This window comes from Leucopleurus acutus (assembly GCF_964270905.1).
Source record: "Leucopleurus acutus genome assembly, chromosome: 17".
Classification (NCBI taxonomy): Eukaryota; Metazoa; Chordata; class Mammalia; order Artiodactyla; family Delphinidae; genus Leucopleurus; species Leucopleurus acutus.
In genome coordinates this window covers 79,546,146-79,571,717 of record NC_139159.1, presented here as the reverse complement: position 1 = coordinate 79,571,717, position 25,572 = coordinate 79,546,146, and the positions used below count along the sequence as shown (strand labels likewise).

At 46.3% G+C, this 25,572-nt stretch overlaps 1 protein-coding gene across 1 annotated transcript in view; it reads left to right on the top strand.

The window, feature by feature from the left end:
• The window catches only part of FAM135B (family with sequence similarity 135 member B), a gene marked incomplete at both ends in the record, with an annotated part of 162,335 nt that overhangs the window by 124,662 nt on the left and 12,101 nt on the right, over positions 1-25,572 (top strand). Inside the window, 6 exons of the mRNA XM_082858983.1 lie at positions 2,514-2,667; positions 4,736-4,785; positions 11,176-11,331; positions 12,281-12,354; positions 16,586-16,740; positions 22,839-24,837. Coding sequence (XP_082715109.1) covers positions 2,514-2,667; positions 4,736-4,785; positions 11,176-11,331; positions 12,281-12,354; positions 16,586-16,740; positions 22,839-24,837 — 2,588 coding nt within the window. The remainder of the gene's footprint in view (positions 1-2,513; positions 2,668-4,735; positions 4,786-11,175; positions 11,332-12,280; positions 12,355-16,585; positions 16,741-22,838; positions 24,838-25,572) is intronic.

Here is a 25,572-nt window from a genome sequence, read left to right as displayed (position 1 = left end):
AAAGTAAGCAGACCTAGCGGAGCTGCTGTCCTCTGCCAGCCATGCTTTTCAAAGGCACACATGGCAGATGACAGAGGCCTGCCTTCACTGAGCACCTGAACTTGAGAATCCTTTCTGCTGCGGGCAAAGCACAGTGACTCGTATAGCTCGCTAGATTCTCTGAGCCACAGTCTTCAATCTATGAAACGGGCATTGGAGTTGCTGTCACTTCTTTGGTCACTTCAAGGCATAAGTGATAAAAATGAGTAGCCAAGAAATATCAAGAGCATTTTTCAACATGAGTGTCTCTCTGTGCTTTTAGGACATACATGTATATAAGCGCACATATATACACATAGGTACGTACGCATATAAAAGCTTTGTAGAAGGATGTACAAGAAAATTATTGGACTCTAGGGAATAGGAAACTTTATATTGTATTTCCTTTGGTAATACTGAGATTTTTACCGTATCTGTATTCTATTTTGAACACATATTAGAATATCTGCCTTATAAGGTGATTGTTAAGCATCCACTGAGATACAGTATGATGGGAATATCTAGATGTTTCATGAATAGCGGATTCTTTCTTGCTCTATAGACCTGGGGAGTCCAACACACACACCCTGCTATGCACAAGCTTTGCTGGTCTTCCTACAACTGTACTGACTTCTGATCTTAATAGGAAAGATGAGAAATGGGAATATGCAAGTTACCCTGAGTGTCTGGCAACCACAGATGTCCTGACTGAATTTTCTGCTTATGAAACGGAAAACTCTTTTTATGACAAAGCTTGTTGAATGTCTCTGTTACGTTCAAATCAGAAAGGACCTCATAACGTAAAGCCAGGTTTAATTTGACGCACTGGGGAGTGAAGGGTGCTGTTGAGACTTTCTCTGGGGAGTTCTGTGGTGCCCAGTTTCTATCTTCAGGCCTGAATCACTCCTTCCTCATTCTACCAAGGGTGATGGTGGCCAACTGCATATGGCCAAGTCCCTCTCTGGAAATTGCCCTGTCTGGGAGAGCTGCCGACCAAGGTCACACCTCTTCCCCGAGGTAACCCATGCCCAGTGACAGTCAGTGCATGGGTACAAAGACCTGGCCCCTGTCTCAAGGCCAGACAGCTGCAGGCCAGAGCTCCCCGTGGGATCGACTGAGGTCCCTGTGCCTGCACGACGGCGCAGTGCACCTCCTCCCTCTGCCCCACCCTACTCTCCCATGGTCCTTGCTCCCAAGAGCACACGCCATGACCTTCCTGCAGGCCAATCTCTGTCTTGCAGTCTTTCTCCCAGGGAACGAATCTAAGACCGTCTCAGAGTGAGGTGACGGCAGACCTGAGACCTCCATCCGGGTTTCCTAATTTGTACCACCTTGCATGCCGTGACCCAACTATCGCGATGCGGTGATGAGAGCGAATATAATTATACCCACCACTGTCTGCCTTCATGGAACCACTGGGGGTACAGATGGAGTTCAGGGGGCTCCTGACCCTTACCAGGCCTGTCCTGCCCCCACGGTACCAACTCAACCCTCTCAGATGGCAGCAAAGAAAAAAGGAAACAAAGGAAGCAAGAGGCTGCCACATCGGCAACTATGCGAGTCAGCTCACAGAAACCAAGAGGATGCAATTCCACCAGCACTGCCCCTGGCGCTTCTCCCAGCAGGACAGGCTAGGAAGCCCTGGATGGGTCATGAACAGACATTTGCTTGCACTCCTCTTATCCACGTGAGCAGTAGATTCCTACGTCCATGGAATTCTCAAGCTTACTACTCAGTGCCTCCCTTTTTCTGCCCAAACCCATCCTGGTGAGATTTCCTTCTTCTGTTCTTAAAACAAATCCTTCCTGAAATTCACCCCAAGCCATCCTTCTCTAGTGGGGTTGCAGGGAAGTCAGAACGGTCCTGGTCCTTCTTTTTCATCATGTCTGGGCCTCCAAGTAAACTGTAGACTTAAGCATCTTTTCCTCATCAGACAAATGACACGTGTGGAATTCTACTGCTGTAATGCGTCCTACAGCTACCAACACAGTAGAATGTACAGAGCATTCTCACACTGCGTGGGCACATCCACAGTCTCTTACACTTTCAACACTGAGAACTGCAACTCACAACTGCTTCCTATTTTACAGCAAAGCATTTTTCTCCTTCTCAGCACCGTGTGCTCTTCATCCATCAATACAAAGGTCTTTCTCAATGCCTCATCTCCCTGTGAAAAGGAGCCCACCTCAGTCTGTTCCATGGCTTCTTCTTACAGTGGCAAGAGAAAGAGGCTTGTAAGTGGGTGACATTCAGTTGCCCCAAACCTGCGAGGTCTGTGTCCTCATCATCACCATCATCTAATATTATTATTACTATTATTATTTTAATTGGAACGCAGTAAGATAGAGGCTTGGCCAGGTTCACCGGTTTCCCCATACAGAGGGAGAGGGAAGACATTCCAGCTCTTCTGTTGGCATCTTGAAGCGCTTCCCCGTTTTGCTCAGGACCTGGCCACGTGGGTAGCCGTCAGCTTGCGTTTCTGTTTTCCCCTGCAGGGGAGCTTCTACGTGCCCTCTGACAACTGCATGCAGCATGCTTACAAGTGGCACCGGGACGTGTGCTTCCTGCTCTTACACGCCTACCGGGGACTCCGTGCCTACTTCCTGACCATCATGAGGGACATCCCTGAGCTGCCACGCATGGAGCTGGGTAAGGGGCTGGGCACAGGGGAAAACTCACCCCAGCAGCCGACCGAACTTCCTCTTTTGGACTGGGGCTTGAGAAAAGTCAGCATGCTTTTGTAAATGTCACAGTAGCAAGCACCGTTTCAGATTTTTTTTTTTTTTTTTGTATCCGACATCACTCTAGCCGGAGAAAATCTTGGACGTGCCAATGCAGGGAGAAAGGACGCAAGCACCTCGAGTCACATTCATTTACTCATTCATTCATCCACGAAGCATTTATTAAACACCTACTACCCACCTGGTGCTATGGGCACATGATGTGGAGTTGCTTTCTAAGGGAAAATGCCTGTGTACAGCCTTTTTCTTCATTAGGCTGTAGTTACTGTATTGCAACTTACAAGAGTATAAAACAGTCCTACATTTATATATGTAGGTATTTCTACATATATATATATTTCATCTGGATGACATTAGCAAGCTCTCAGTAGTCACCATATTTGGTTTTGGTTTTCTGGGGGTGAATCGCTTCTTGTCCATCATCAGACATCATGGTCATTGGGCCTCATCCCTCTTGATTGACAGACGGTGGAACTGAAGCTCAGAGAGGTGAAACGACTGCTCAGGGTCACAGTGTGTGGCACAACAAGGCAGGAGCACAGAGACTCTTCAGTGATGCCCGGGGCGGAGCCTTTATATCGGGTCACGCTCATTTACAGCAGGTGCTGGGTTGTGGTTTTGCTCAAAGTCTTCTAAGGAGGCCCTTTGCCCCTAGAACAGAAGCCAGGTCCTTAGCCTGGTATTCAAGGGTAATAACAATCCTGCCGGGAAGGAACCTCAACTTCCCTCCCTGCACCCTGAGACCTTCCTTGCGGAGAAAATCATGCTCTGGCAGTATTGATGGCCTTGTGCATGATCCGTTATTACACTGAACACACCACACAGCAATCATTTATTTGCGTGTTTCTCTTCCCCACTAGACTGGGGGTCTTGGAGGCCAGAAGACCCCCAGATCCCTCACACACAGTGCCTAGCGCGCAGGATGAAGGAGTAGGGGCAACGTTGTTGTTGTTGCATGGATTTCTGGTGCCGTCTTACCATCTGGCTTTGTCAGCTCTAATGCCCTCTTTGAAGCACGTGATCTTGGAGTTGAAATTTTTCAGGTCAGATGCACTCACAGGAGACCCACACAGTTCAGAGCCAGTTTAGCTCAGGGGTAGAATGAAAACAGTGTCTTAGCAGTTGGCTTCTTGCTTCGACTTTTTTTTTTTTTTTTAACCCAAAGGAACTGAATTTATTTGTTCATTCACTCACTCACCGTATTTTTGTTGAATGTTTACTGTGTGCATGGGTATACTGTGCCAGGCCCCAAGCGCACAGCCACGATCAGTGATAAAAGTGCATTATGCCTCGTGGGGCTCACAGAGCTGAGGACAGCTGCTGGGTGGGCAGCATGTGCTCATCCGTGAGCGTCGGCCACAGGCAAGGTCTGACCACAGCCTCATGGAACTAGGGGAAAGTTCAAACCCAGGCAAAGCTGCGACCAGGAAACCACAAGTGGCCAGAGTCCACCCCGTTCAAGCTGTAAGACGGCGGGGTTGCGGGCTTCTCTGTTGCTGGTGTGGAAGACTGGGACGAGTTGGTGGCGCTGAGCAGTAGTCTTAGCTCTGCTACCCCGTTTCCCTGGACTTCTGAACATCCACCTGTATGAAGGACATACAGATCCAGGTCCTAGATGTGTCACACAGACGTGTGTGTACGTGCGCGTGCCTGCACGTGCTACATACCCGCAAAAGCACAACAGAATGTGGAATCGCTTTGGACCACGCAAAGTGAACGTGGGGCTCTCCTGTTTCTCAGAAATGCATCCATGGAACAATGTTGACCTTTATCTGGTGTGAAGCCACATGGCTCCAAATCACCCTCTTTATAAACAGGACCCTTTAGACAGAATAGAGAAGGAAAGTCCACAGAAGCTGTATTTTTTTCTGTGACGTCAATGCCGACTTGAAATCTGTGCTCTGTTCGTTCCGTTAACAAATTCTGCATTTCAGTGTGTGTCCATTTAATTGTGTGGGTTTTTTTTTCTTTCCTAGAGTCACTTGCTGTTGAAGAAACACTCTCTCAGCTGTGCTCAGAGCTACAGGTAATTAGGAAACTGACTCCTTAGTTCTGAATGGCAGTAGTTATGTGGGGCAAACATAGTTGCTTGCTTGGTGTAGAAATCAGAGATGAAAAGACACGACTGGTTACCTCACGTTAGATCTTAAACTGAAGAAATACTCTTCCATCCACTGCCCTAAATCATTGTGTCTCTTAGACACCTGTCGTGTGCCTGGCCATGTGCTAGATATTTTGAAAAACACCAAACAGGTTAACAGGTCTTGGTTTCCCTGACATTCACACTTTTTATTTGTCTATTAACCATGCGTCTAACAAACGTTTATTGACTACGGGCTATGTGCTTCTCACGGAGGGTGACAGAAACCTTGCACCTGTGCTCAGATGTCTCACACGTGGCAGGAGGCCAGCTTCCATGAAGATGATGATTTTGAAAACAGTGCTTTGCATTTGCCCAAAGTTCATCAATCACGTATTAAGAGTATGTGCTTAGTGAGTACTTGGCAAATGCACGCTGTTCTGTTATTTACAACCTCTGGAACACTTTCACATCCCATTGCGTTGGACGGTCTGGGTGAGCGCTGCTATCCTCATGTAACGAGAGTCAGATGAGATGGAAAGGAGTGTGTAGCTCAGGGTCGGTGACACAGCTAATCCATGCTCAGAGCAGGACTCATGAGACTGTCTCATTGCAAACTTGACGTTTCTGTCTTTTAAACCACTGTTTCTCATCCCTGGCCTCTCAGTAGAAACACATTTGGACTTTAGACGCACCCTGGCCTGGGTCCCATCTAAACAGGTTGAAACAGAGTAGATGGGAGTAGAGCTCAGGGATTTGCATTTTCATTACAAGTTCCCCAGATGAATCAAAACCACAATGAGATAGCATCTCACACCTGTTAGAATAGCTCTCATCAAAAAGACAAGGGGTAAGTGCTGGCGAGGGTGTGGAGAAAAGGGGACCCTCGTGCACTGTTGGTGGGAATGAAAATCCATGCAGCTACTGGGGAGGACAGTATGGAGGTTCCTCAAAAAACTAAAAAACAGAACTACCATACGACCCAGCAATCCCAGTTCTGGGTATTTATTTTAAGGAAATGAAATCGCTATCTTGAAGAGGTATCTGCACCCCCATGTCCATTGTAGCATTATATACAATAGCCAAGACATGGAAGAAACCTGAGTGTCCACCCAAAGGCGTAAAGAAAACGCAGCGTGTCTGTCTGCAGTGGAATAGTATACAGCCATCAAAAGAACGGAATCTTGCCATTTGTGACAACATGGATGAACCTTGAGGGCATGATGCTAAGTGAAATAAGTCATTCAGAGAAAGACAAATACTGTATTATCTCACTTATATGTGGAATCTAAAAACAAAAAAAAAGCTCATAGAAACAGAGACCATATTGGTGGTTGCCAGGGGCGATGGGGGGAGGTGAGGGAAATGGGTGAAGGCGGTCAAAAGGTATAAGCCTCCAGTTATAAGTAAGTTCTGGGGATACAGCATGGTGATTATAGTTAACAGTACTGTATTATGTATTTTAAATTTACCAAGAGAGTAGATCCTAAAAGTTCTCATCACAAGAAAAAGAAAATTGTAACTATGTGAGGCGATGGGTGTATTAAGTAACCTTGTCGTGGCTGTCATGTCGCAGTATGTACACGTATCATTATGCTGTACCCCTGAAACGTACAAATGCACCAGGGGTTCCCCCACTGCAGCCTGCGGGTGCAGGGGGAGACATGGATATGTCCCCATGCGTTTGGCCACAAGCAGACACAGAGGAGCATCATGGTCCCTGAACCACTAAGGGATGGGCCGGGGGCCTGAGCCCAAGGCCGTCTGCGAGCCACTGCAATATTGATGCATCTGGTCCCTGCAGTGGTTCAGGCCACAGCTCAGGCTACCAATGAGTTCTTAGATATATTTCATGAAAACCCAGCGGGTTGCCTGCTTCCTTTGGTACCGGCCCCCAAACTGCAGGGAAAAGGCCCCTGGTTTTGAGTGACAGTGTTGCCTCAGGCTTTATTTGGTTCAAAGCAACCAAATTAGCTGACTGCTGCAGGGATGCAGCTGGGTGACACGGAGGGAAAGGGGGAGTCTGGGAGGAGCACAGCCTGGTCTGCGGTTTTTTAAAGGGCTGGCCTGGTGCTGGGAGTGAAAGAAACAAAGCTTCCTCCCTGCCCCCCGCCTCCCCAAAAGGCACATTCACAGCCCACAGAACTTTTAGAGGCAGGACATCGCCACCTAGTGGTCAACCAAGCACATGGTCACAAAAGCATCCATCTCAAGGACAGATTGGACAGTGGAAACTGTTTCAGGTGATTTAAGACAATTTGAAAACATAGAGCTCTACACTCGTGGAGTAGTTCATCTGCACCTTTACTCTGTGTGAATCTTACACACATTTCTTAAGCACCTACGGTGTGCCAGCTACTCTGCTCTTCGTTGGGAATACAACCGAGATGGCAGAGAGCTTCCCAGGACTAACAGCCTGGGGTGAAACAGATTTGTTCACGCAGGAGGCGCGAGCTCTCAATAGCATCAGTGCTGGACCAGGAAGTGTAAGACGAGGGGCCTGTGTGAGCACCGGAGGCTCTAGGTGGCATTAGGAGTGAGGCGGGGAGGGAACAGCCGTGCAAAGCCAGGGTGAGACTCGACCTGACGGAAGCACCGTGGGTGCTCGGGGCCCAGGACGGCTGCAGAGGGAGCCTTTGAAGCCAGTTTTGGGGGTCTGGGCTGGAAAGGTGATTGGAGCCCACGATCGGGATCCCCGCTGTGCAGCCTGATTAGAAAAGGGATGGCTTGTGCTCTCCGTAATGGGTGGAAAGGTTCTAATGAAACTCAGCAAACAGGTTCAAATCATGCTGAGTGTCTACCAGACAGCAACGGAAAAATCCTGGTGTCTGAGTCCTACCCTCAGAGATGGGCCCAAACGCTTTACGGTCACCCAGTGATTCAGCGTGCAGCCAGGAGTAAGGCCCATGGTGAGAGAACGTGGCTAGCTCAGGACGTATAAAGCAGACTTTTCTCCACCTGACACCTGCTTACCTTGAAGATGCAACGCAGGCATCACCTCCTCCGGGAAGCCTTCCATGACCCTTTCACAGCACTCAGGACGTATCTCTTTCACAGTACTTTGTAGGTCTAACTATCGAAATAAATAGCTGTAACTGGACCATGTGCCCCTTCCAGGACTGGACATACTTATCTTTGGCTTCCCAGAGCTCAGCATACTCCAAGCTCAGACTTCAGTAAACAGAGCAAGGGGCGGAGGTGGTGAGTCAATGAGCAAAGGAGCGTGGCTAGACCCAGATGAAAAGCACGGCAGGGGGGGCTGTATATTTTTCAGGAGCTTCACCTGAAATGGCACTGGGTCCAGACTGCCTCCTTGTCAGCGTGAAGGGCTTCTCTTTTTCTTGCCAGAGAGACCCTTCCACACCCATCGTCTGTACCTGAACAGGCCCAGGCCTCTGTGAGAGCAGGAAGGTCCTCTTGTGGCTTCATCAGAAGCTTCCTCAATCTTACCTGGAACCATTGCTGTCATCAACTCGGGGAAGAAAAGAATGCTCCCGCAGACACATTTAATGAATGGCTTGTCCTTTCCTCTCTGGGGGCTGAGCTCAGAATTCATGCTGTGTTTGCCAGAATTGCTGGAGTGGACAGTGGGGAGAGCCGTGGGTGTCAGGGCGAGAAGGCCAGTAAAGGAAGTCCAGTTCCTAAGGCACGGGTGCCTCTCACTGATGCAAAGTCACCAGCTGACTCAATAGAGAGTTACCGAGTTTCCATCATCCATCAGCCACGGCGTAGGTACCGAGAACATGGAGAAGGCTAAAGCTTGGGGTGCAGGCAAAGGAGGGTACCAAAGCACCATATGGCAAGTGGTACCATGAGAGCAGTCTGTGCAAGGTCAAGTAGACCGCAAGGAGAAGGGAGGCCAGGCTTACACGTGGCACACGATAGAAGTTCTGAAAGAACCATCAGGAGCAAGAGTGCCTGTGCGGGCTTCTGAAACGGTTACCTGGCGGAGAACAGACAAGTCCGAAGTGGTGAAGAGAGGGAGAAAGGAGATTGGCAGAGGCAGGAGGCCTTCCAAGGGGAGCGTGCGGCCCGATCAAGGCCCTGGTGCTTGGAAAGAGCTGTGTGTTCAGGTTGCTGTGGCCGGAGCCATGGGCGGCACTGCGCCAGAGGGAAGGCCGGGAACGTTGTCGGGCAGAAAGGTGTCCGGGGCTGATGCAGGCTTGGCAGTGAGGGTAACGTGTTGGAGAATGTCAAGATAAGCCACTAAGAGACCGTCTAAAGCCTTGCTCTCCAGCCTCGAGGTTTTCCAGTGGCCAGTCACATCCCCTACTCTCCTCAACCCAATCCTTCCTTCTCTGCCTCTTAAGACTTTGGGCCATGCATTATGGAACTGAACCAAGAGTGGACGTTCCATGTGTGGTCCCTGTCTCCCAGCAGAGCCAGTGATGGAAACAGTGCTTCTATCAGAAGACAGGGCCATGCTCTCGTTTTGGAGTTTTGTAGCTTGTGCTGTCACCAGAGACTGATCTTTCCTCTTGGAAGAAGCAGCTTAGAGACGCTGCAGGTGAATGATGCCTTGTACCCGGAAGCTAGTCATTAATTACAAAGCCGCAATACCCAACAATTAAAGAGCCCTACAGAGTGTCAAATTCCTTCTTCTCTGTTTTTCTTTTTTTTTTTTTTTCGGTACGCAGGCCTCACTGCTGTGGCCTCTCCCGTTGCGGAGCACAGGCTCCAGATGCGCAGGCTCAGCGGCCATGGCTCACGGGCCCAGCCGCTCTGCAGCATGTGGGATCTTCTCGGACCGGGGCACGAACCCGTGTCCCCTGCATCGGCAGGCGGACTCTCAACCACTGTGCCACCAGGGAAGCCCTTCTCTGTTTTTCTTACTCTCAGATGCTTTGCTCCACCCAGCATGCCTTATACCAGCATCAGCCTTTAGTCCAAGAAGAGTGAAGGGAACTTTCAGCATTTCAAGCGAGGCTTTGAACTTAGTCTCCCCATACATTGTTACACCCAATAAAGGGTTATTTGCTTTGCACACTCATTTTGCAGATGAAGAAACTGAGGCACATGGCAAAGAAGGAGCTCAGAGGTGGGTTTGAAACAGCCATGGTTATGTGTCCTGCTGCGTCTTCTAAGACAGACACATGCCCACCACTCTTTTTTTTTTCAGTGTTCTTAAGTTGACTTTTTAAGCATATTAAGGATAAGGATGGTATAAACCTATTTTTATTGAAATACAGTTGATTTACAATATACTAGTTTCAGATATACAGCATAGTATTTGATATTTTTACAGATTATACTAAATTTAAAGTTATAAAATATTGGCTATACTCCTCAGGGTTAACCCACGTTCCTATCTCCTCTGGTGAAAGAGGCTCTCTGCAGGCAGAGACACTCCTTTTCTTTTGAATACATTTACTGAACTTCACTTTCTTTATTTGCCGCACCCTGTGGCATGCAGAATCTTAGTTCCCCGACCAAGGATCGAACCCGGGCCCCCTGCACTGGGAGTGCCGAGTCTTAACCACTGGACCGCCAAGGAAGTCCCAAGAGACGCTCTCTAATTCATCTTTGTGCTCCCATGTATTCTAAACATGTGCCTGGGATATGGGAGATGCACATTAAATTCTTGGTGGGTAAGTGATGAAGCGTAGAATTCAGTTAGGCTTGGACCACTGGTTCTCTGGCTGTCCTCAGAGATGTGATCTCTCTTCTCACCTCTCCACAAGGAAAGTTACCCCCAGGCAGACGGCTCTCGTAGTTCTAAACTGAAGCTAGCCAAAAGTCCCCGCAAGGGCTCCGGACCTCTGTAGGCTGGGTCCTTCAAGCTTTCGTTAAGACAACCTGGGATCCTCCTTAAGAAATTTGGAGTGTTGGGGGGAAGATGGTGGCGGGTCTGTTGAGCACGGCCATGTGGAAATCACCTAGCAAGTCAGATGCCGTGAGCTTATAAAGACTGTATTGTTTCTCGGGAGATGTTTTACGACGCCTCCTCTGTAAAGGCAGCGTAGCGCCACGGCTTTGTGGTGAGATGGCCTTACAGTTGAATCTCAGCTTTGTGTGACCTTGGGTGTGCTATTTCATCCTCTCTCATTTAATTTTTGTATAAAATGATGGCTACAGTAACTTTACCGAAGTTTCATTGTGGGGATTAAATAGGAAAGGGCATATAAAAACACCTAGTGTTCTACCTGCCAACTAGTAAATATTAATAAGTGGAAGCTATCATGATTGTCGAGTAATGAGTTCAGAACGTAATAGGATGCAGAGGAGAGTCCAGAGAAAGGAGAGGGATTCGTTAAAAGCTGAGAAGCCAGTGAAGACTTCAGGAGGCAGTAGCTTCATGGAGCAGAGGTCCTTTACTGCCACCTTTTGCCTCCCCAGATGTTGAATAATCCAGAGAAGATAGCTGAGCAGATAAGTAAGGATCTTGCCCAGCTGGCCTCCCACCTGATGGCTCTGTGGACCCAATTCCTGGACACGGTGACATTACACTCCCAAGTGACCGCTTACCTCACCCAGGAGCATCACACCTTGCGGGTAAGGGGTTAAATGGTATCAGTTCTCTAGTCATGCACCAGTGATCCTCAAGGAAGCTTTACAACAGTTGGCTCATTGGGCAGAATAACAGTCGGGATGGACTTCTGTAGACCCAATACTAGCCCTTCTCCACCCTGAGCTAGCAGTGAAACTTTATGAACTTCCCTCGGCTTTCCCATCTTTGCTCTACTATTCAAAAAGTACCTTCCTTGGCTACTAAGCGATAGCAAGCCCATCTCGGGGGTATGACGAAGTGCTTTGCTAGTGTTTCACAGAAGTGTCTTCACATCTACTCCATTGTTCCCAGCGCATTTTTTGCCACCAGCTGGAGTGCACAGTGGTGGGTACTAACGCATAATAAAAGACGTTGGTCTTCTCATTTCCAGCAAGAGGACCAAATAGCTAAGTCTACAAAGTGCTTAGCGGACACACTTGCATGACTAGCTTTGCACATTCTGTTCCATCTGCATTTATCTATGGCCTCTGTGTTCAAGGGTCGCATATGCTAGTAGAAGAAATAAGGCCTAAATGTACAAACGACAGAACGCAAGCCGAGAGCAGATTCATAAACACGCATTCAATTGTGTCCATAAATCAGGTTTGTGCTCAGAACCAGAAACAGAGAGGGCAGCTGGGGGTGGGTAGAAATGCTGGTGTTTCAGAACCTCTGGGCTGTGGGCTAAGCTCTCCCTGATATTAATATATGTTACTTCCCTCGTTGAGCCCTAATTTCTTTTCAAAAAGTCAAGGCTAGGGACTTCCCTGGTGGTCCAGTGGTTAAGACTCTGCGCTTCCACTGTAGGCAGCACGGGTTCGATCCCTGGTCGGGAACTAAGATCCCACGTGCTGCATGGTGTGGCCAAAAATAAATATATAATTAATTAAAAAAAAAAAGTGAAGGCCAAACCCACCCAGTGAGTTACATTGTTTATACTATTCTATTCCTCAGGTCCGAAGGTTTTCTGAGGCCTTCTTTTATATGGAGCACCAAAAACTTGCAGTCTTGACCTTTCAGGAAAATCTGTAAGTAACCAGTTGCATGCCCACATCGTGAACCCTGAGCGCCAAGGACGTTCTTGTTCAAAGTTATTTCTTCCCTTCATCTCCAATCATGAAGGAGAGAAGTCTGCCCACCTCTGCACATTTTCTCTGAAGGCAAAAGAGTCAGACAAATTGCAGAGGCAGGAGCTGGCAGGTGTCAGAGAAGATCAGTAGACAAAGTATTTTGTTGTTGTTGAGTATCCTTATGGTTTTGTAGACAGAATCAAGACTTCCTAGGTCCCTGAAGACATCTGTGCTGAGTCCTCTTTGCAAAATGAATTAGAAGCAGGTGGTGTGGGCACAAGCAATGTCAGAAAAAAAAAAATTCACCTGAGACTTTGCAGCAGCTATGAAATGCATTTAGCATAAGAATTAAGGCTGAACTACCTAATTAGGAGGACAGATGAATATCTAAGTTTGACTTCCTCCAGAAAAATTTTAAAAATATTCAGAAAGGGGCTTCCCTGGTGGCGCAGTGGTTGGGAGTCCGCCTGCCGATGCAGGGGACACGGGTTCGTGCCCCGGTCCGGGAAGATCCCACATGCCGCGGAGCGGCTGGGACCGTGAGCCATGGCCGCTGAGCCTGCGCGTCCGGAGCCTGTGCTCCATAATGGGAGGGGCCACAGCAGTGAGAGGCCCGCGTACTGAAAAAAAAAAAAAAATCAGAAAAGTCAAAGGGTTGACATAAGATGAGGTCATTGTCTCTCATTGTAGATTTCACTTGTGGGCACAATCAGTGCTTCCTCCAAGATGTCTGGCCGTGGCTACACAAGTCCAAGCATTTCTTTGGGTTTCTGAATAGTACGTTTGCCTCCAAACTAAATGTGGATGGAATAATGTTTGAGATGCTATAGTAAATCCAGCAGGAGAAACACTTGAAATCCATCCCTCACGTAGGACAGACGCGAAGATCTTTTCACCTTCATCTTTATAACCTTATTTTCTCCCCACACTTAATTCTAGTTGGAAAGTTACAGCAATGTTGAAGTTTGCCTCATGGATTCTGAAATTGAGAGGGGCACCAAAGAAAACATATCTCATGTTAAAATGGCTTTTCTAGAAATATCTAGAGTCACTCACTCATGCATTCATTCATTCAGTCCAGCCCCCTGCTAGAACCAACTGTATTTTTTAAAATGAAAATTGGGAGAGTTAATTTGGCAAATATAAGCATCACTTTGAGGACCACTGAGCAAAGCACTGCAATTCAAGACTACTGCAGGACATCTGATTCCAAATCACCACAACGATACGTAAACCTCAGACTGCCAGGCCCTGGCTGCGTTCCCAAGGAGTGTGAACACACAAGGAGGTGACAGACACGTAGGCAGCTAGCGTCCTGGAAGAGTTTTGTTGGAATGACAACCACTTGTACAAAGTACAGATGATATGGTGTCCGGGAGACCTGGGTTCAAAATCCTGCTCCTCTACTCGCAGCAGATCCTTGAGAGAATTAATTTTCTGTTTGTTTGTTTGTTTGTTTTTTCCCTGAAGCTCACCTAGTCTTGTTTCCTTAAAATGGGTAGGGTAATAGCTGTGAGGATCACATGAGAACATCCATGCACAGGACCCGACCTGGGGCAGCTGCAGACTCCGCTCAGAAAGAGTTAGGTGATGCCTGATGACTTACACAAATGTTTGCTCTTCACATAGACACTGGGGAACAGAATAAAGATGTTCTCCCCATGGGTCACTCATTCTAGTGGAGAGACAGGCAAGAAGTACATGATATCATTTCAGATAGTGATCAGTAAAGAAAAACACATCAAGGTAAAGACCTAGAAAATTATGAGAAGAGGTATGGCCAGGGTCCTCATAAATGTTTCACATCTCGCTCTCAGGAAAGCAAAAACAAACCAAAAAACCTCCAGTCTGTAGTGTTTGCCAATTTCCACGTGTTGATGCTCCCACCATAGTCAATTTCAAGCCAGGGATGTGTTAGCACTGAATGTGGATTCAGGAAGAGATGTAAACAGCTGGCTCTTGCAAGCCAATATGAACTGGCTCCAGCACTTCATCTTACTTCATTGGAACTTTATGCCCTGTGATGAGCAGTTCTCCATTTTCCCCTCTCCCAACCCGTGGCAACCACCCCTCCCCTCTTTGATTCTAGGAATCTGACTAGTGTAGACGCCTCATGTATAGTGGAGTCATGCAGTGTTTGTCCCTCTGTGACTGGCATCATTAGCGTAATATTCTCAAAATCCATCCCTGTTGTCACAGATTGCAGAATCTCCTTTTTCGAGGCTGAATAATATTCCTTTGTCCCACATTTTCTCTATCCATTCATCTGTCCATGGGCAGTGAGCTTGTTTTCATATCTTGGCTGTTACGAATAGTGCTGTTATGTGCATAGGAGTGCTAATATCTCTTAAATATACTGATCTCAATTATTTGGGATAAATACTCAGAAGTGGGATTGCCAGCTCATATGGTATCTCTATTTTGAAGTTTTTGAGGAACTTCCATACTGTTTTCCGCGGCAGCTGCACCATTTTGCCTTCCCCTCAACAGGGCACAAGGGTTTCAGCCTCTCCACATACTCACCAACGCTTGTTTGTTCCAGTAACAGCCACCCTAACAGGTGTGAGGTGGTAGCTCGTAGCGTACATGCCCTGGAATTTTTAGTTATTTGTTAACACGTGAGAAGCATTGTTTGAGGTGTGTGGTCACATTCACAATGTCTGTATGCTACATTCCAGCAAGAGAGAACTCCCTGCCTGAAATAACTTAGTTCTGACTCTCCAGCACCTATCCTGTTGTATTATAATTACCTGATTAACCACCTAACTTATTCATGACTCTATAAGTTCCTAAGGTCCAGAATCAAGTTTCAATCCTCTAGGTTTACTCCCTACCCTGTGCACACCATCCTATGCACGTTGGTGTTCAATCAATATACTCTGTGAATAAGCTGAAAACTGGACCAAAAATTGATGATAGCTGAGAAGTGCAGAACTGATTGCAACAAAATTCCGTTTAAATATTCAGACAGAGGTCCAAAGAATGATGAATTTGCAACGGCCTTCATGGCTTTGAGGGAGAGAATAAATTGCTTCTCTTTTTCTTTCATAGGTTAAAATCCCATTGAGAAATAAGAGGCAAATGAAATATACACATTTAATATTTATGTTAAATATACATATATAAAATAGCATATGTACGTATATGTCCTTCATCATATTTCTTACTGAGGATGCTGGATTACAGAAGTTGCCCTGGCCTGTGCAACGTTCCACAGCTACAGAACTGTTCTCTGCGGGCAGATAATCTAAAGGGCTGGAGAGTGAGTTTGGGACTTCCAGAGTCAGGCTGCTCTACAAACGTCTGCAGTTGGACAAAGAGACAGAAAGACAGACAGACAGAAAGTAGCTATGCGTGCTCAATTCTTCTCCCAAACTCACCAACCCGATAAGAGCGTCATCTTCGCTTGGGCAAGAGTGACTGAGCTGGCATGGAGAAAAATGATGGATTGTGAATAATTTTCCCTTCATGGGGGAAAAATAAACTCTTGCCATTTTGCAGGGACTTGAGCAGAAGGGAGTAAACGTTTTCCACCAGCCCAGCCTTTGAACTAGGAATACTATTTATTTCCAATTCTGGAATCATATCGCTACTCGTGGAGTGATATCTGGGTCATGGAGGAGGAACAAGGGGGCTTTTAAAATCCTACAGGCAGGAAACCAGAAATATGGCTCCTGAGCTAGGGGAATTGATACCCTAATCAAGGATCCTGTTGTCCACACAGCAAGCAGTAAAAAGGCAATTTTAGATGGTTCTGAATTCAGATGCCACCAAATATGATTAAGACCCTAAGTGCAATAGGTAGTTAGAGAATAGGAGTAAAGTATATATAGATTTAGGTGTTTCCTCCAAAACACGAATTTACGATTCCTAGCCATTTAGAAACTCAGCGTACATTCCACTAGAATGGTATCTATTACATTCTACTAATTGGTATGTGCTAAATGCCCTGGTGTTTTGCCTAAACACACAATCCGTGTCAGCACCCAGAGCAGTTCTGATTCAAAGCAGACTAGGGCTTTGGGGGCTGGGTAGGTAGCTGGGAAGAAAGGGAGGGGAGACAGACAGATGACAATTGTTAGAGTCTACTGAACATCTTCTGAATGCTGTCTTGGGATAAGAGGGATGGAACAGTAAGTTTAAAACCTTTAAATCTTCCTTGAATGCTCATCGGGTCTGTGTTCCCCAGGATTCAGACCCACAGCCAGCTGTCTCTGGATGTCCGGAATTCAGAGTACCTCGCCACCATGCCCCCGCTCCCCGCAGAGTGTCTGGACATTGACGGCGACTGGAACACTCTGCCCGTTATCTTCGAGGACAGATATGTGGACTGCCCTGCCACAGGTGTGTCTTCTTTTTTGCTTTGGAAACCTCAAGGGTAGGGCTTGCCACTAGGTTCCCATCAGTTGCTCTGTTTACATCCCAGCAGCCATGGGAACAAATCAATGAAGTATTTGTCAGTTCCTAGAGGAGAAGCAAGAGCTAAGGTTAAGCTTGTTATTGGAAATGACTTTGTTGCCGTGAATGGACAAAGCAATGGAAGCCAAGGACACTTCTAGTAAAGACTCCCTTTTGGACTCCTGGGGTGGAATTGTATTTAGTGCTTCAGTGTTTTCACCTGTAAGATGGGAACCAAATTCTCCCCCTCACCAGAGTCCCCTGAGAGTCAGATGGAGATCTTTTCTTATCTCAAATGTACAATTCAAATATAAATTCATTTCTGGTTGAACCTAAATGGCATTCGGTTGACATTCCTATGCGGTGCTTGCTTTATGGAACGAGCCAGGTAAAGTATTTGAGAAAGTGGGCACATAAATATATGGATTAGTGGATGAACAGCTCACTTCAGGGGGAAGAGGTAACGTGTGTGTGTGTGTGTGTGTGTGTGTGTGTGTGTGTGTGTGTGCGTGCAGATTGCAATCTGTTTTGCTGGGGCTGCACAGAGTTTGTTAATGAACTGCTCCATCACCTGGAAGGAGCCTAGTGCAAACTGTAGAGAGAATGTCCGTTCCCTGTCCCCTGCACAGCCCTGCTCATGGAAACACAACAAGCTCGTACAAATGACAGAGCTGAAAGAGACCCATGATCCCTTAAAGGACCAAACTATGCCAGCCCCTATGCTGGAGGTTTTATGAGCTTTCTCTCTTTAACCCTATAAACAACCTCAGAAGTCTATTTAACAGAGAAAAACTGAGGCACAAAGAGGGTAAATGTTAATCCAAGATGACCCAGCTTGTAAAAGCCAGCATTCAAAGCCGAGTCACTGCAGTGCCAAAGCCCGTGTCGGCTTGTCATCTCTGGGCAAAATATTTTTTAAACCCTTCTATTGGGGTGCCCATCATTAAAGGAGGGGCCCCTTAAATTTCAGAGTTTCTGCAATCTGAGATTTGTAGGATGTGTAAAAAAGTCTAGGTGACTTCCAAGGGCTGCAACGTTGCAAACCAAGGATGTTATTCGGTTTTCGGTTGTACCCTGACATCTAGTGTCTACGCTCTGTATGACGGCTTGACTGCTGTGAGCTCCAGAGATGGCAGCCAACCAGCTGCTCACAACGATCTCAATACTCCCTAATGGCCTATATAGGAAAAGAATCTAAACAAAAAAATAAAACAGTGAATATATGTATAACTGAGTCACTGTGCTGTACACCTGAAACTAACACAATGTTGTAAATGAACTATACTCCAATAAAGGTAAAAAATAAATAAACAAATAAGTAAAATTTGGCATATATATATATATATTGAAAGAAAAAAAAAAGCTCAGAACATTGGATTGAGACTGTGTGTGTGTGTCTGTGTACATATGTACATATGTTGATCTTCATTGTAGTTATATGATTGAACTACAGAAAATTTGAACAGTCAGAGAAGATATTTAAAATAAGCACCCACTATCAGACCCCCTAATACTATCATTATTAGACTTCAGATCACCTTCCAGTCTTCCTTTTACATGCATATTCATAGGTACTCTAGTGGGTATACATCTCAGTCCCCCAGCTCACATGTGCTCTATATACTATCACATAGCTTTATTTTTTATAAACCAACCTTATTTCAGCTGAGCCCCATCCCTCCTGCAGCTTTAGCTGGAAAGTCAATCTCAGCCTTTCTGGGGCTCCCTGACAACCCTCTCTACTGCCCATCACATCACTGCCCTAGTGTTTCACAGCGGCAAGACATTGTTAGGGGAGGTCTTTCTAGGGCCATCTGCCCGCGCAGGTCCCTGGAAGCCATGCACTGTCCACATCTACAGAGCATTTTAGGACCGGCATTGCTTTACAACTTCTGTTATGTGCTTTGGACATGGGACTGGCTGAGGCTAGGACCCCAGCATTTATCACATCTCCCTGGAAGAACCCCGAGGCAGTTGCTCTCAGAGGCCTGAATACTTCCCCAAGGCTTCCCTCACACACCTCTCATCTGATCCATCACCATCCCCAAAACTACTTTTACAGAGTCACCTATATCCATGCTTAAACCGCAAAGATATTCTTTTTTTTGAAAATTTTATTGAAGTAGTTGATTTACAATGTTGTGTTAGTTTCAGGTGTACAGCAAAGTGATTCAGTTATATATACACATATCTATGTAAATATATATAGTCTTTTTTTACATTTTCTTCCGTTATAGGTTATTACAAGATATTGAGTATAGTTCCCAGTGCTACACAGTAGGTCCTTGTTGGTTATCTATTTTATATATAGTAGTGTGCATATTTTAATCCCAACCTCCTAATTTATCTCTCTCCTCCTCCCCTCTGGTGACCCTAAGTTTGTTTTCTATGTCTGTGAGTCTATTTCCCAAAGCTATTCTTGAGGTTCTTGCTGTTTTACATTTTACTTTGGTGACGCTTTAATCCTGGAGCAAAAGTATTAGCAAATAAAGAATTATTTTCTTATTCCTCAAGGGCTTGGTGGCCTTAATTTTTATAATTTGCAATGAAGTTTTTGGGTTTGTATTCCATTCTTTTAGTGTAGTGGAAAAAGGGAAAGAAAAGAATTTCGTTTTCATACTAAAATTGTAATGTTTCTTCGTGGTGTGCTGTAGGACTGTGGCTGGAATACTTAACCTGTACCAGGAACTTGCAAATTCTGTCTATATGATCTGTAATCCCTTCCCTCACCCACCCCCTCGCTCTCCTGTCCCAAGGCAATTGGGCTGTTTTCCTAAGGTCTTAAGTTGGCCAGATTGCCTGGATTTGAACTTTTTTTTGCCAACATCTAGTAACTGTATGAAATTGGGCAACAGGGGTTGTGGTTTCTACTCCATAGGCTACTGGGAGCAGTGGATAGTTTCGTCCACTGGCACAGAGGAAGTTACGAATGCATGTCAACTAATACCGTTAGTATCTGAGTCTAAATCCATCCTCTGTGAATCAAATCCTTTGCTACTCTCATTTTTCCCATAGTTGTAGTAGTGAAATTAAAATAGCTGTTTCGACAGTCTACTTCCTCACTGGGCTTCCTATATCCTGTCTTAACTGTCTATGATAAATCTTTCCTTTTTGTTTCAAGAACCCACTAATCCACCTGTTACTTGTAATATAAGGACCAGACTCCTTACTCCTGCGAGGCACTCAAGTTCATCCATATTGTGGGCTCTTTCTTCCTGTCTAACCTCATGCCCTTCCCCCACTTCCTCTGTTCACTCTTGCTGCGTCCACGTGGGATCCAACCAACACCTGCAGACTATGCCGCCCAGACTCCTGGGCCTTTGCGCACACTACCCTCCCTACTTAGGTTGACCCATTGTCTCCTTTTATGAAGAAGCTCAATTCGTATTTTCCAGCATACAACCCACATGTTTTGGTAGGAGACCCAGTTGTCCTGTACCATGTTTGTTTCCCAATATTTTGAAAATCCCATAAAGACAAAGAGTGGTTCACTATTATAACTGATCCCCACTTTCCCTCTCTCTAAACCTTGGCCCAGTATAGGGCTTTGCACATAGGATATGTCAGTCTACCATTTGTAGGACTAAATAATATTGAAATTGTGTTTTTCACACCGGCACAAACAGTCGATGAGAGTAATAGTCATTGTTCTTCTGCATTTCTGAGCTATTCTCAATTCATTCTATGGACACAATTCATTGGCTGTGAAGTAGCCAGGATGCTAGCCTTGGGGATATAGATACTTATAAAACACAAACTCTTCTCTCCAGGGGAACAAGCCATGCCCACATGGATCATGGTTTGGTGGTAGATGTGTTACACTACATGTGTGTAGAGGAGACACTAGGAATTTGCAACAGAGAATGTCTAACTTGCTCTAGGGTGTGAGACAGTTCCCCAGAGGAAGGGAAATTTGCCCAGTGTCTCAAGATGCAAAGAACATGTCCAGGGAAGGAAGAGATTCATTCTTCACAATCTTTGTTCTAATCCTTGACCCAATCTTAAATTTCACTCAAAGGATGAGATGATGATGTCTAAAAGCTCCATGTAGTTTTTAAGTAAGTGTCTCAATGGTTTACTCCATGATAATGTTAATAATGATTATATTCATTTAACTTCGTTAAAATTGCATGGAAGATTTTAAACTGTTTAAAGAAAATAAAAGGCCAGTCCCCTTTTTTGTGTGTTTGGTGTATATGAAAATTGAATAATCTATCATACAGCTTTCTCAAAAGAGCTGTGTTATAGGCACTTATCCCAATTATGCATATTGGGAGGGGGGGGCAGAGAGAGAGAGAGAAAGAAAATAAAAGAAGGAGGCGGGGAATGAAATAGAAGAGAAAAGAGACCAGGGGAGAGAATGAGAGACATAATAGTTTACCCGCAAGAAAAGTAAGAAAAAGAAGGTCACACTTTGGCGCGCCTCCACCCTGCTATAAAGACCAAAGCGAACCTGGGAGCCTCTTGTGGTCTGAGTGCCGTGTACGATAATTGCCCTGGTTACGGAGCTCAAGCTTGGCAGTGTTTCCCGTCAGAAAGCAGAAATCTGTCTTCCCCATGTGTCCATTTCATATCAGAAGTCTGCTCTGAGCTATGGCTGTGAGGCCCACTGGTTACTATGAACCTGCCCACCCGAGAAGAAAATGTATTCAACTAGGAAAAAGGCTTATTGTTTTTTTCTAACTGTCCGAGGTCTCACAGCTGGCAAGTGTCAAGTGTCAGGATTGAAGACCAGGGGCTCCTGGCTCCAAAGCATTCTCTATACTCTGTAAATACTGTACACAAGATGGGTAAATGTTTTACTATTTGTAAGTGGTAATTATTCAAAATGGTTTTTTACTAAGTAAAAGGTAAATCAAGAATTATAATCGGTGGCAGCTTTTGCATTAGTGTGACACATTTCTGACACTGATAATCCGGTATTAGGTCAAACCTCACAGGTTAAGGGCACAGTCTCTGATACGATTGTCCTTCCTTCACAACTCAGCCACAAGCTCAGGGGTTCTCAGGCCTCCCAGACTTCTGACCAACTGGCTACCAATCCAGGGATTCCCATGACCCCCTCAGGTTTGGTAATTTGCTGGAACAATTCATAGAACTCAGGAAAGGGGTATACTTATGATTACAGTATTATTAGAAAGGATACAAATAAAGACCAGCCAATCATAGGGCGAGGTCTGGAAGGGTCCCAAACAGGAAACTTTTATGCCCCCAGGACTGCTATTCCTGTTATATGAATGTGCATTGCCCACCGGGGAAGCTTAGTCAATCCTCCATGTCTAGAGTTCCTACTGCGTTGCATAATGTAGGCGTGACTGATGGAATCATGGGCCGCGTGAAGGAGGTCAATCCCCAGCCCATCTCTCCTCCCCGGAGGTTGTACCGATGTCACCTGGTTCAAATCCTCGGTCAGCTAGTCACGTGGTCGGGCTTTCTGGCATGGCCAGCCCCCCTCCTGAGTCACCTCCTCAACGCAGACTGTCAGGGGACTCACCATGAGTCACCTCGTTATCACTAGCTCAGGATCCACCCTGAATAGCTGACATTCCTATCGCTTGGGAAATTCCAAGAATTTAGAGGATATCTCCCAGGAAGCAGGAACAAAGTCCAGACAAACTCTTTATTATACAATCAGGCATTTGGGTAATTCGTGAGTGTAGATTTTTTTTTAATAAATGTGTTTATTTTATTTATTTCTTTTTGGCTGAGTTGAGTCTCCGTTGCTGCGCGCGGGCTTTCTCTAGTTGCGGTGAGCAGGGGCTACTCTTGGTTGCAGTGTGCAGGCTTCTCATTGCGGTGGCCTCTCTTGTTGCAGAGCAGGGGCTCTAGGCATGTGGGCTTCAGTAGTTGCGGCGTGCAGACTCAGTAGTTGTGGCGCACGGGCTTAGTTGCTCCGCGGCATGTGGGATCTTCCCAGACCAGGGATCGAACCCGTGTCCCCTGCGTTGGCAGGCGGATTCTCAACCATTGCGGCACCAGGGAAGCCCCATGAATGTAGATCCTTAAAGTATAACACATGTTTCTTTCTTTTTTTCTTTTTGTAGGGCATAATTTGAGTGAGTACCCTAGTTTTGATGTTGCAGCAACAAGTCCCGCAATACTGAATCTAAACGACAGAGAGGAGAACCATATTGTAAATAGAAAATCATCTTTGAGGGAAGACCTTGTCTTGCCCACCATGAAACCACCCCAAATGGACTCTAATGAAGAGGTTATTAGATGTCCAGGGCCAAATGAGAATGTCACCACACCGAGTCATACAGACGTGTGCTCGGAATCTCAGGTGTATCTGACAATTGGTGAATTCCAGAACAAACCAGGTTTGCCTGAAGATGAACGTCGGACTGGCCAAAGGTCTGATGTTGGAACGCAGCCGCCGACAGATGAGGACCTGCCCAGGAGGAGTCCTGGTCCAGAGGATGACCAGGCCCCAGCACTGACCTACATGGATGTGAATTCTAGCAATAAGAACCCCTGCAGAGCTGACCCCGCAGCGGTCACCAGTACCCAGCACGAGAGTGGGTGCTCTCGAGATAACTATGAATTAGACAGAACTGAGCTAAGCAAAGGGGTGGCAGGTGGAGGTCATCACGATGCCAGCTCTTCAGAGAAAACCACACTCCATGAGTTAAGTACTCTTGGAAAGGGAGCAGACCAGGGGAGCAAGGTGGTGCTAAGTCTGAAGCTCATCCCCTCGGAGCCCTGTGATCCACTCAGCTCTTCTTTGAGGGATCCCTTGGATGTCAAGGCTTCCCCAGAGGACCCGCACTCAGAGGAGCGGGAGGGAGTGTCCGTCCTATCTGGGGTCATCAAGAGATCCTCGTCCATCATCTCTGATTCAGGCATCGAGAGTGAACCAAGCTCTGTTGCCTGGTCCGAGGCTCGGAGCAGAGCCCAGGAGTTACCTAGTGACCGGGATGTCTTGCACCAGCTGGTTCGAAGACATGCCCTACACAGGAACTCCTTAGAGGGCGGACACACAGAGAGCAATACGAGTTTGCCGAGTGGGATCCAGGCCTCTCTCACCTCCATTAGCTCTTTGCCTTTTGAGGAAGAGGAAAGGGAACTGGCGCTCACCAAACTGACCAAGTCTGTCTCTGCGCCCCAAATCAGTAGCCCCGAGGAGTCTGCTGAAGGTGCGGACTCCCTGCAGCAAGGGCGAGGTCTTCCTGAGACTTCAGCTGTGCACACCAGGAGCACGGATCCCTCCGGACACCGCCTTCAACTGAGTAATGCTGGGGTTCACCATTCCCTCGTGGAGGTAGTTTCAGATGCTGACGGCCAGCAGGGCCCTGGTTACATAGATATCCCCAAAGGTAAAGAGGACCAGCTTGATCGTCAAGGACCCTGTTGTCTTGATGGCAGGACCGATAACCCTCCAGGGCTTGAAACCAAAGGTCTGAGTTTAAAAATACCACGCATCCCAGCACTTGAAACCCCTAGGTACAGAGCTTTTCCTAGAGAACTCATGGAGACCCCAGAGCGCATGCCTAAAGACTCTAATGTGGGGAAAAGAGCTCTTTCCAACAGCAGCATCTTGGACGTTGAGCATTTCACCCACCGTGAGGTGCCTGAAGTGAGTTGTACGTCAGCTGCCGAAATCATCAACCTGGATTCAGCAGGTGAGCGAAGCAGCTCACCTGGCGTCATTGATGATACAGCACTTAGTAGAGGACCTAACGCCGTCCCAGAGGATGGACGTGAAGCAGGCGCTGCGTGCTCCACTGGCACTCACTCCGTTCACTCCCAAGCTACAGGAAACCAGGAGCCGAGGGCAGGCCCCTCCGTCATGCTGTCCCACGTGACCTCTGCAGAGACCTTCTCTCTGGACAGCCTGAAAGCTGTCGAGGTCGTCAACTTATCCATGTCGTGCACTGCCACCTGTCTCCCTTTCTCGTCTGTGCCCAAGGAGACCCCTGGCAGGGCTGGATTCTCTTCCAAACAGACCCCATTTCCCATCACTCATCAACCTTTGGGTTCCTTCGGAGGTGTTCCGAATCATTCCAGCAAGTTGGAAGAGGAAGTCAGTGAAAGGATGTTCAGGTAGGTGTGCTGGTGGCTTACCTACACCAGCACCATCTTTGAGATTCTTCCACATCTCTCTCAATTTCAGGCGTACTATTTCAAAATTGTGATATCAGCTATTTTCTGGCTTAAATAAAGTGTTACATTCTTATCATACACGTCAGGAATGTAGAGTAGTGTAAAGAAGTAAAAACTATCACCAATAAGCCCATCTCAAATATAGCCCCTGTGTAAGTTCATCTATACGTCTTCCTATGTGCACCTCTATGTATATGCTATTAATTTGCAAAAGTAAGACAATTCTTGACAAACTCTAAGTTTTTTCCAACTTAATATATTGGAAACGTCTTTATATATTTATAAATCTATTTTTGCATTACCATTTTAGTGTAATATTCCATTGTATAAATGTACCATGATTTTGTTAACAAGATCCTTTAGAGATAAACCATGAATGTTTTTTCTTCAGTTTTTCTTATGATGAACAACTATCTTATGAGTGTCATTGTACCTCCGTCTTGGCACATTTCTTTGAGAACCTTTTGGGAATAGGCCTAATTCAGATTTTCTTCCTAAGCCCCTTTTGTGTGGTTCTTAAGTTTATCGCTCCTTTTGAAATGCCAGAGTCCATCCCTTTATCCTTGTCTTGGGTTTGTATTCCTATTACTCCCTCACCTATAAACTATGTATTTGATTAAGTATAGTATGGAATCACTTAATCAAAACATCCCATCTCATTCACTTGTTCAAAAA